Genomic DNA, 12,953 nt, shown 5'->3' on the forward strand with positions numbered 1-12,953 from the left:
CATACATTTCACATTTGACATTTTCTTACTGACTTGAAAGTGTTCTCTGATACTAAGAATATTATAAACCTTTATCTTCCGTAATGTTATGAATAGTCCCGATTTTAGCACTTATTTTAAAATTTTACTTATAATATACAGAAAATCATTTTCTTTGTTGCTATTACCTCATTATTTTCAAACAAAAAAACAAAATTCTGTAAGGAAATAATATATAATTTTTGCTGTTTTGCTTGCTCATGTCCTCAATACGATTAAGGAAACTAACCGCCAATGTTCATTCAAGAGTCTAAAGGAATACTTAAAATGTCAGCATGGCTATAAACTGGGACAAATTTTAAAAAGTGGTAGAAATAAAACAATTAAATTTGACTATGATTCAATAAGTCTGTGGTGGGGGCCAGGATTTGGCGTTCTTAACACACATCCCTGGTAATTCCGAAGTGATTGGCCCATGGAACATATGTTGAGAACCACTCATTTCAACTGTATATTATTAAGTTAAAATAAAATTATTCTACTTCCCAAAATGTTCCTGTCTCATGTAAATATTTTTTCTATTTGAGTTTATATAATGGCTATTTCTAAAATATACCACAAACTTCAAGAAGTTCCTGATAGCTATAAAGCATATAAAACCAAAATGAAGAAAGACCCCATTCTCCTTGCCAAGGCTGTAGTGTCTCAAACAATACAGAAAGTTTTGATATAATCCATTATCATCTTCTAATTTAGAGAGGATGAGGTAAAAGAAGGCCACCTAAAAGTAAGCACATGATACTGAAAGCAAACTGAAACCCTAGGAACTGAGGGATTATCTTCTTTCCTATGGCTTTACTATAACGATTAGTACTCACTCCAAAGCAGGATCACTTGTTTGAAGTGGCAAGTAATCCCCTTAATATGAAAGGATAAAGGCTAGATGTGCAGGGAGCTTGAAGGAGAAATGAATATCCCAGACTTTCTAACTGGGACCATGCATAAAGTAGAATAATATTCACATGAACTGAAGGCCAGACTAAACATACAACCAGAATCAGAAAAGCTGAGACCTGGAGCAATAGCTTAATAAACCAAGAATAACTGTGCAAAGACAATATTCTCCTACGTGTACTGCCCATGCCATCTTGAAGACTGACCATTGTAATGGGCTGAATTGTGCCCCACCTCCAAATCCATATGTTGTAGTCCTAACTCCCAGTACCTCAGAATATGACTCTATTTGGAAACAGTGTCTTTAAATAAGTAATTAAGTTAAATGGCATCATTAGGGAGGTCTCTAATCCAATATAACTTGTGTTCTTATAAGAAAAAATTAGGACACAGATGCACACAGCGGAAAGACCAAGTGAAGACACTGGAGGAAGACAAGCCAAGGAGAGAGACCTTAGGAGAAACTAATGCTGTTGACACTAGGGTCTCGGACTTCTAGCCTTCAGCACTTCGAGAAAATTTCTATAGGCTAAGTCACCCAGTCTGTGGCACTGTTATCGTAGCCCTAGAAAACTAACATACCGTGTAAAACATAAAGCAGTCTTTAAGACCTAATAATACCTAGAAAAGCATAGAGGGGACACAGGACTACCTACTCATATTATTTTTAGTGAAATATAATAGTAAGCTTTGATATTGGTCACTTATTTAAGAAACAGACAATAAACATAACTTCTATGGAAAGATTTTGCAACAACAGGGAAATAAAAGAAGAAATTAAACATAGTATGCTGTTAACAAACAATTGAAGAAAATTTACTTCAGGTAACAAAAGTAAATTTTATAGATATTCTTCACAAGTAAATTAAAGAAAGTGTGGACTGTGAAATAGTAGATGAAAGATAAGATGAAAACACAAACATCCTCCCTAAGTTAATGCTTTGCATTACTAACTTTAAAAAAAATGAGCATTTTTTATCCAAGTACTTCTGTGGCTCAATTTCAGTGTCATTGTTCTTTAAGCTGCCTTTAGTTGAAAGTCAGGCAAGTATGACTTACAGCAAGTGAGAACTGTCTTGTCAATCAGTTGCTAATTCCTTTTTGATTTTCATTACTACTCACTCTAGTTATTTATGATAAAAGAGGAAAACGTTTGTAATTTGTATAATAAAAGGGGTCTAGTTTTCATTAAACTTTGCTAGGTTATTCTGGATAATAAACTGAGCTGTTATCAATTAGTTTTTGTATTTTTAATAGGAAGTGGAAAATTGGACAGATTTACAAAAGGAATGAGATTAAAAAATTATTCCTACAGGAATGTGTGACTAAAAACAGTTTTCCACATGCAAAAGTGAGGCAACATGAAAACTCCATTACATGTTGCACAAATTCATTGACTCAGTAACATCTTAGTTAATTAAGTTTTCTTTTTTGTCTTCTCAGTAAAGCACCAGTACAAGAATAAATAAAAAGGACAAAATGTCAAAATGAATAAAATAAGAACATTAAGAACTGGCAACTCATTTAACTCCAAGTACTTTTCTATTCATTATATATTAATTAAGAGCTAAGGACATAAAAATTTAGGTTAGATTGCTTACAAGTGAGAAAACTATTAGCATATTTTGAATTCCAATAACTCACAAGAGAAAGAAAAAATCATGAGTCAGAGCATTTCTAATTGAAGCAACAGAAATCTCAAATGGCTTTTATTCTTACCCTGAAATGTAGAGCTTTATTACTAATGGATGCAGTTGATACGTGTGACCCAAAAACCAATAAAACTATGAGAAAATTGAGTCAAAGATGAAAATATATTTTGCATAATAAATAAGACGTACCGCTATTAACTTTTGGGAAGGACAAGGCAGATGTGTACTTTTGTGTTTTTTTTTATTTTTTTATTAATTTCAGGTGCACAAGACAAAGTAATACTTAGACGTTTATCATTTATATCCCTCACACTGTGTGAACCCCCCTCCCCACATCCACCCCTCTGACATCGCACAGAGCCATTTCCACTGTCTCTATTCCTAATGCTGTACTCCGCTTCTTGTAAGCATATACATACATATGTATACATAAAATTATAGTTGGCATTCATTATTGTTCAGCTTCAGCTACAGGTGTACAGTGCAGTAATCAGGCATCTACATCATCCCTGAGGTGGTTTCCCTAATGAGACAAGTGTCCATCGGATACCCTACAAAATCCTTACATTATTGATTACGTTCCCCAAATTAATTTTCAAAACCCCGTGGCCATCTTGTGGTTACCGACTGTTTTCTAATCCCCTCACCTTCCCCCTTATCCCCACCCCCCCCCCGCCCATCTAGCAACCCTCAGTTTTTCCTCTATGTCTCCAAAACTGTTTCTGATTAGTTCATTCACTTATTCTTTTCTTTAGATTCCACATATAAGTGAGATCACATGGTATTTGTCTTTCTCTGTCTGACTTATTTCACTTAACATAATGTTCTCTAGGTCCAGGCAGATGTGTACTTTTAAAAAAAAAATCATTCTTCTGATGAACCAAATACAATGTTACTATTTCTTTGCTTAGAAAGTTTGAACATCATATCATTAGCAGAATAAACTATTGTTCCTATTGCAAATGAAATAATTTTTGTTAAATGGTTATTACAAGTATACAGGAAAGCTGTTGAGCTTTTAAAATTTATTTTATAAGTAGCTACTTTACTGAGTGCTCTAATTTGGTCATGGCATTTTTATATTATTTTCTTGGGTTTTAACAATTACCTATAAATATTGATGAACATATTACCCATAACTAATGAGAATTTTGTCTTTTCCTATTTGTCAGTTATATCCCATTTGTTTTTCTTGTCTTAATACACAGATTAGCACTTTCTAAATAATGAAAAAGAGAATAGTAGTGATAACAGGTGATTTGATAACTCTTTAAAAGGATGCCTTCCATATATTACTATTAATTATGATGTTGCTAATGGCTTGAATAATTTTCGATATTAAAAATATTTTGCAAGATTCAATTTGCCAATATTACATGAAGGATTTTTGTTTCTACCTCTATATTTACTAAGTGTTTACAAAATCCCACTCAAAATTCTAAACACTTTAAGTGTATTAAATAATGGCAACTCTATAATGTAGGTATTCATTTTACATGAGGAAACTGAAGCATAGAAGAATTAAGCAACTTTTTCAAGATTACAGCTGGGAACATGTGTAAACATAAGAATAATTAGGAATTTCTTGTTATGTATTGTTTTTTACCAGTTTTAGATATCGAGGTTATTATGTTCTTTTCATAAAATGAATTGTGAAGGTGTCAATTTTAATATGCTCTGGAATAGTATATATAGCACAGAAACTACATTTCCTGAAAACATTGAATAATCACACCCATAATCCTATCTTAGTTTAAAACTGAATTCTACTTAATTTAAGATTAAAATTTAGACCTATTTCTCTTTTCGTGTGTTTGCTTCTTATATTTTTGTCTATTGTTTGCATGGACTCTGGTGACATGGTTCACACACATTTAACTATTTTGGATAGGGCCCTCACCATTTCACCTAGTAACCTAGGGGTCACAAGTCATAGTCACAGGGTGGAGGCTGGGCATGCCAGAAAAACTAACCATGTGATTTGGGTCATGTGATATCAGTCAAACTGGAGACTGAGTTCACATAGGCAATCAATCATACGTAGGAAATGAAATCCCAATAAAAACTCTGAACACTGGTGCACATATCAATATCACACACTGATACCAGCAGGTAATGTGTCTTGACTCCACAGAGAGAGGAAAATAGAAGCTTCACATTTAGAACCCTCCAAGACTGCCCTATGCATCTCTTCCTTTGACTAATTTTAATATATATCCTGTCCCTCTAATACAACATAACCATGATCAACATAGCTTTCAATGAGATCTATGAGTCCTTGTAGCAAATTATCAAGCCAGAGAGTGCTTTGGGGAACCCCCAAAACTTGCAGTACGTGTCAGATGTGAGAGGAGTCTTGGAACTATGTCCTTAAACTTTGTTGGCTAACTTCAGGTATAGCTAAACTATACAAAGGAAAAAATAATGCACTCTCTTTTTTAGAACAAAAACTCTAGCTGATCATTTATTAATATACATTTTTACCATTAATTTTCTTAAATATGATTTTAGAAAAAGATAAGTTATAAGAAAATAGCAGTAATGTACAGTTAGAGACTAAGAGTATATTGTAACTGGCAGAGAAATAAGTGGTTGGCTTATTGTCCTTAATGGTTTGTCAAGTGTCCTTATCAAAGCATTTAATGCATATTGAAACTAGTTCCATATGTATCATCTCCTCTTCTAGATTCAGAGCATATTATTGGCAAGACCTTAAATTATTCACTCTGATATTACTTAACCTTCACTTAGGCCTTGACAGATAGTAGTACGTGCTCAATATTTGTCCAACTCAATTAAATCTACATAATAAAATTTGAAGAGTTTCAGAAAGGTCTCTCAGGCTAAAAAGATATTCTCCAGTGACCTGTCAAAGAGTTAAAATTCCACCTCTCATTTCATTTTATCCCCTAATGTCTCCACAAGTCCATGGCCATAAGCAAAAATCACTACAAATAACACTTAGCACTTTAACAATAGATTCATTTATATTATCAGATTATTTTCTAATTTAGCAGCTTGAAAAACTTTGAAATGTAGTAAGCACCAGGCATGTTCAATGGAAAAAGAATTTAAAAACTAGATCTACCTATAGTAGGACAAAGTAAGACATTTGATGATGGAGAGATGGATATGGGTTTTGCAATCTGAGGGAAGTAGAGGGACAGAAATGAAATAATACAAAAGCATTGGACCTTTCCAAAAGAGGAAAGGAATAATAAATGGATATAATGTGAGAAAATTCAAGACAATTGATAAATTTGTCAATTTTAAGACCCACCCTTAGGAAATAAAATATTTCATATAACTAATACAATCTATCAATGCAACAGTCCTAGTGTTATGGTTCCATTACTGAACAGCTTTCTTTATGTCCACATTCTACAGACAGTACCAAGCTTAAAAGGCCCAAATTTAAAACTGAATTCTTCAATTTTTGCATGCCTGTTACATTACTCTTCACTCTTCTTTACCTCTTCCTAAAATTTTTAAGATGTTCTACAGAATCTATGATTTTTTAAACTCTGATTTCAATGTAATTTATCACAGAACAATATTTTAAAACATATGAAAAAATAAAGAGGAAATCTTAATGTTCAATCTATATACCGAAATTTAGGATAATTGGTTTAAGAAGTAAGCTTTGATAATTTCTAAATTATTTCTATTGGTATTGAAAAAGAAAATGCAAGATAAGCAATATATTTTTATCAAAATGTATCCTTTATAAAGGTTAAATGAGCCCTCATACAATATAGAGGAAGATAAGCATTATAACTTTGTATAGGTTAAAGAACATAAAAACCGTTCAAGTTACTATTATAACATTATTAACATGTCAAAAGTTATATCTCTTAAATTGTTTTAGAAGGGAACAAGGAAAACAACTGTAAAAAGTGTATTTATTTAAAGTATCAAGGTTTTATTTTGATGATTAATCTATTCTGGACCTAGGTCTGAAATTTGTATGTAACTTTTTAAAAGTCTATCCTGAACTGACCATTATCTTTCATCTCTATTTCAGAAAGTTCTATCTTTAATTTCTAGTATCTTTCACCCGTAAGTAATCCTAAATATTAGCAATATAGGATAAGCAAAAATATATACTACTTGATATGTGACTTAAGGTTCTAAAATATTATTGCAGGATGAGGGAAACTAAACTCCACAACATCTACCTCAGTACAGACATTTAGAACAAGAAGATTTCAGACTGATTAAACTTAATATCCTTTGGAATTAGTTCCTGTGTAGGATAAAAATAATAATTTAAAAAACCTATGATATCCTAAAATAAAATATATACTCTACAGAATAATGGTATAAATACTCATCAAAGGATAATAAAACACCACAGAAGTTGGTAAAAGATTAATGATATTAATGAAAATGAAAAGAGAAAATAATTTTCTTGTAAAAGTTGGGGGATGGCTTTGAAGAGAGAAGGAGAACTAGACAGAAAAAAATGACTTTCATTAAGTTCCGGGAATAAGCTCAAAATGCAAGAATTGGTACTATTTTTTTTAAGGTGAATAATTTTCTTATACACTTAAATTGTTTACCTCATTTTCTGTTCCCACATCCAGAGTGACAGGAAGACATTCTTGAGGATTCATCCCTCCACAAGCTGTATACAGAGCCAATTTACCCACAGGGATGCCCATTCCATTACAACCAAGGTCTCCCAAGCCAAGAATGCGCTCTCCATCAGTCACCACAATAGCCTAGACAAAAAAAGAAAAAAAATCTATTAATAGATGTTCATAAATCCTAGGGCACAGCTCCTGGTCTCTATTTCTGAAGTTAATACTTATGTAATGAAATACTAAACTGTCAAAAAATATAAATCGAATATACATGGAAAAGATTTTATGTGATTGTACGTGTGGAAGAGTAGGGAGAATAAATACATTTGATATATAGATTTTATAGTTTATTAAAATTTACATATATGATTAATTTGGTTGTTGAAAAAAGAAGAGAGGATATGCACATAAAGAGTCAAACAACCCAAATAACTCAGTCTTCAATCAACAAGGACAGTAGGAAGAATATAGGGAAATAAAAACTCAAACTGGGAACTAAAGTGAAACAGAACAGCTTTAAAACTAATCACATCCACTTTGAGGATAATCACAGGAGTGTCCATAGTTAAGTACTGCAATAGCTGAGTAGCCCCAAAATGTTCTGATCTTTGATTTATGCATCTTGGCACCATCTGCCTACTTCCACAACAATGTTGACTCATCCTCTTTAATTTCTATAACCACTTGATAGTGTCCTACCATCTTTGAAATATGCCAAGGGCAATCTGCTTATTTTCTTACCTAATAACCTTTCACTAGGCTTAATGAATTTTGTGTAGTTTATTTCTAATCATCTTAAATATCTATAAAGCATATATTTTAACCATGGAGAAATTTTAATTATATGTAATTTAATATCTTTATTAAAATTAAAGTATCTAACATCTTTATTCTGTGATTCATGGTTATTATGTGAATTTAAGTAAAACTAATCTAGTGAAACAAAATTTATTAGATTTTCTACATATTTCACTTATATGTGGAATAATCGAACAAACAAAACAGAAACAAAGTCATAGATACAGAGAACATTTTGATGGTTGCCAGATGGGAGGAGGGTTGGGCGAATGGGTTGTTGCCTTACAGCTGCCAAACCGTTTGTTCCCCTGAGCTCTTCCCAGGATTTCACAAGGGAGTGCCTCGGCAAACTGAGGCCCGATGGAGAGATATCAGAAAAGCTCCTTTGAGAGGAAGTCTCAGCAAACTGAGGCCCGATGGAATCATATCGGTCCCTCCCCTTCAATGGATTCCTTGGAGATGTGCGTGTGTGTGAAGGCAAAGTACAAGCTGAAACACAATGGGAACTTTCGGAAAGACAGCCAGCAGGCTACATAACACACAGATTTTGAGATTAACAAGCTTTACCTCTTTAGGAAAAAAAAAAAACAACTACGCGTTGGCCCAATTCAGAGTTCAGTCCCTGAGGCTGATCTCCTTGGCCCCCCACAGCACTTGCACTCTATTCATGGCTACTGTATTTTCTTAACCCTGCGCCGCCCTTCTCCATCCCCACAACTCTCCTCGTGCTGGACACGACAATGGGTAAAAAAGGGGAGGTGATTAGGCTGTACAAATTGCCACTTATAAAAAATAATCACAGGGGTATAGGCTTCAGCATAGGGAATAGAGTCAATAATATTGTAATAACTATGGTGTCAGATGGATACTACACTTAATAGGGTGGTCACTTTGTCAGTTACTTAGTCTAATTACTATGTTGCACATCTGAAACTAATACAATATTGTATGTTTACTATACATAAAAATTTTTAAAAATTAGGAAAAATAAAGCAGTTGTATGTTTCCTGTATAACACTTAAGTCACAAAAGCAGGATAATCTCAGTAAGACAACCATAATTATTCTATCAATGACGTCTGTGTTTCAGAAATCAAATCTTCATCCTAGTGTATCAATTATTATTTGGTAATTATGTTCTGTATAAAATATGCAAAGGTTCTCCTGAACTTCTCTCTCTTTCTCTCTCTCTTTCTCTCTCTTTCTCTCTCTCTCTCTATATATATATACACACATATATACACATATATATGTATATATACACACATATATATATACTGTGTGTATATATATATACACACATATATATATACTGTGTGTATATATACGTATATATATACGTATATATATACGTATATATATATATATATATACGTATATATATATGTTTCCTGACTTACTTCCTTCTTTTCCTTTCCAAGGGCCTATACTTGTGTTGTAGTCTACTTACATGAAGAATTCTTGCCTCCTTTTCTTCTCTCTCTGATGAACCTTCCTCAAATATTACTTAAGGTGATTTCTTTGTGTAATTATGACATTCTATTTTTTCAAGTCTAAAGCCCTCTTTATGAATTTCAAGATCATTCACAATAATTTGATCACCTCTTACTTAAGCAACGTTACTTATACTCCATTTCAATATTAATACTTATCTTTAGTTGGGACATCCTATTTCTCTATTGCACAAGAACACATCATTCTCTTCTTGAACTTGATACCTACATTCATATGTTCCCTTTGTAGGACAATATCTTCTTCTCTTTTTAATTATCAAAGGCTAGATTTAAGTTCCAATTTGGCTAGAAAATTTTCTTAACTGTTCCAGCCTTCTCTGAATGATAGTCTCTGAATGAGTGAATACGGCACTTACAAATTTATACCAGAGAGTTTAATTATATATTGTCTAATAACTGATTGTTTTTGTTTCATGCATGTTTTTAACTACACAGTAGAGACTACATCTTATTATTCACTATTCTATTACAGTAAATAGCTGCCATTTATTAAGTGCCTGATGTGAGCGAGACACTATGCTAGGCTTTTTATTTTTTTAAGATTTTTATTAAAATTAGCTAACATACAATATTATATTAGTTTCAGGTGTACAACATGGTTATTCAAACATTTATATAGCTAAAGAAGTTATCACCATGATAAGTCCAACAACTATTTGACACTGTACCAGGCTATCACAATATTATTAACTATATTCCCCATGCTGTACATTACATCCCTATGATTATTTGTTTCATACCTGGAAATTTGAACCTCTTATTCCCCTTCACCTTTCCCACCCCTTTTTAAAATTTGCAATTACAGTTGACAATCAATATTATTGTATATTAATTTCAGTGGTTAGACATTTATATAATTTAATAAGTGATGCCCCTGACTAGTCTAATACCCACCTGGCACTGTGCATAGATGTTACCATATTATTTACTATATCTCCTATTCTTTACTTTACATCCCCATGATGTTTTGTAACTACCAATTGGTACTTCTTTTTTTTTTTTAATTAAAATTTATTTGGGTGACAATGGTCAACAAAACTACTGAGGTTTCAAGTATACAATTGTATAATACATCATCTATATATTGCATTATGTGTTCACCACCCAGAGTCAATTCTCCTTCCATCACCATATATTTGATCCCATTTACCCTCTTCTACCACTCCCCTCTCTCCTTACCCTCTGGTAACCACTAAACTGTTGTCTGTGTCTATGAGTTTTTGTTTCATTTGCTTGTCTTGTTCCTTTGTTGCCTTCAGTTTTATATCCCACATATGAGTTAAGTCATATGGTTCTCGATTTTTTCTGTCTGACTTATTTACTTTAGTATAATGATCTCAATATCCATCCATGTTGTCACAAATGGTCCTATTTCATCTTTTCTTATGGCCAAATACTATTCCATTGTGTATATATACCACAACTTCTTTATCCATTCGTCTATCAAAGGACACTTTGGTTGTTTACAAATCTTGGCCACCGTAAATAAAGCTACAATGAACATTGGAGCACACATGTCTTTATGAATAAGGGTTTTCAGATTTTTTGGGTAGATACCCAGAAGAGGGATTGCTGGGTCATGTGGTAATTCTATTCTTAGCTTTTTGAGGAACCTCCACACTGCCTTCCATAGCAGCTACACCAATCTGCATTCCCACCAACAGTGTATGAGGGTTCCTTTTTCTCCACAGCCTCTCGAACACTTGTTATTACTTGTCTTGCTGATGACAGCCAATTTGTACTTCTTAATCCCTTCGCCTTTTTCACCCAGCTCCCCAACTCACTGCAGGCCAAGTTCAGCTGCAGTCTGTGCCCTGCCCAGTGACCACCTGGCATGAAAAGCAAAGCAATCTGCTGATGGCTGCTACCCTATGCTAGGCTTTTTAAATAACAGCAGGTATAGTTAGGATCAGGAATATCACTGAGGACCCAGTATTAAGAGTCAAAAGGATAAAGGTAGGCTATTAATGAAGTTAATCAGCAAGCGGGAAGAACATGAAAGAAGGGGACTGCTTACTGCCTAGCCTTTAGGATTACAGGGATGTTAATTAGACCTCTACCTCAGAACTGTTTCCTAGATTGACTCATTCTTAAAATCTTCTCCACAATCCCGATTAAATGTAAGTGTCCTTCTTCTTAGAGGACAGACAATATGTTACAGGACAGACATTTATACTTCATAGAACTAGCACATTTTTAGGACAGGATCTGTGGACATTGTAGGCTACTTGGGGGGGAGAAAAATTGAGAGAGCAACTTAGGTGGGAAAAAGTGAAAAACCTGGGAAGACTGGAAATAGTAAAAAAGATGTTTTGCTTTACAAGTTTGCCTAGCATGAGCCTTAAAGATCAATGAGTCAAATCCACCCACAACTGCTCATATAAAACCAATCATTAAAAGAGTCACACTTCAGAAATTCCAGCAGAAGCACTTTTGTACCACCAAAAGGCATCCATTTATTCAATCTGAAGCATAAAAGATACCACAAAGTTGTTGGGCATCTAACAGAAAGGAAAAGGGGAGTCAAGGAGGAGATAAGTACGCCTCACTTTCCTTAGACAGGGAAGATGGTGGAGCGTCATGTTGAAGAGCAAGGATTCTGGGGGCTGCATTCAGTTCCCACCACCACCACCACCACGCACTACTGTGAAAACCAGTGTGTACCCTGTGCCTGCCTTTCCTCACTGAATGATCCTGATAATTGCAAGAGTTAATCCAAGAACAGTGTCTCTGAAAGCAAACTAACAAATGTCAGATACTATTATTATTTAATTTTCATTAGTTCACTCACAGAGGGAAGTAAAATGAGCTACTTATGGTCACAACAAGCAAATTAAGGAAATTAAGTAACAGATTTTTTTTTTTTTGTTATACCTGGACGACTCTTAGTGGATGAATAAACACAGAAAATATGAAAATGGAGTTTGCTTAAAGAAATTCAGATGCTATTTCAATATATATTCAACATTTATCATCACTGACAATGAATAAAGAAATACTAAGAAATTAGATGAAAATAATGGGGAAAGTTAGTATCTAAATAAAATTAATCCACTATGCAAAAATCAAAGGGGTATAAATCAGGTGACATTCACTAGGAAAGCTAGTGAATGCTACCTAATATCATGAAAAATGTCAGTATGCTAGAGGACAGGAAAAAGAACAAATTTGACATAGTGGGAAAATTTGATAGCTTACCTTGATGACATCTTCTGGCCATGCATTAAGAATTGAAGCAATATGCCCTCGATCATGGATAGTAATAAAGAGACCTCTGACAGAAAAAAGGAGTCGTTTTAATTTACTTCAGACTTGTCAAACTATCATGAACATTTAACATTTTTTTCACATAAGTTTGATATATCTCCATTTTTATCAAACTAGCGAAAATTATTTCCTTAAACAAATAAGGGATAGGAATCTTATAAGTAAGGGAGAAGTTAATTTAAACAATATACTAATAACTACAAT

General features: G+C 33.5%; 1 protein-coding gene across 1 annotated transcript in view; it reads right to left on the minus strand.

Annotated features, from left to right (window-relative positions):
• ME1 (malic enzyme 1) overlaps nucleotides 1-12,953 on the minus strand; it is a 174,270-nt gene that overhangs the window by 91,498 nt on the left and 69,819 nt on the right. The window contains exons 4-5 of the mRNA XM_033103410.1: nucleotides 12,681-12,756; nucleotides 7,148-7,309 (exon numbers count right to left, since the gene is read on the minus strand). Coding sequence (XP_032959301.1) covers nucleotides 7,148-7,309; nucleotides 12,681-12,756 — 238 coding nt within the window. The remainder of the gene's footprint in view (nucleotides 1-7,147; nucleotides 7,310-12,680; nucleotides 12,757-12,953) is intronic.

Source organism: Rhinolophus ferrumequinum, chromosome 3 (assembly GCF_004115265.2).
Source record: "Rhinolophus ferrumequinum isolate MPI-CBG mRhiFer1 chromosome 3, mRhiFer1_v1.p, whole genome shotgun sequence".
Lineage (NCBI taxonomy): Eukaryota > Metazoa > Chordata > Mammalia > Chiroptera > Rhinolophidae > Rhinolophus > Rhinolophus ferrumequinum.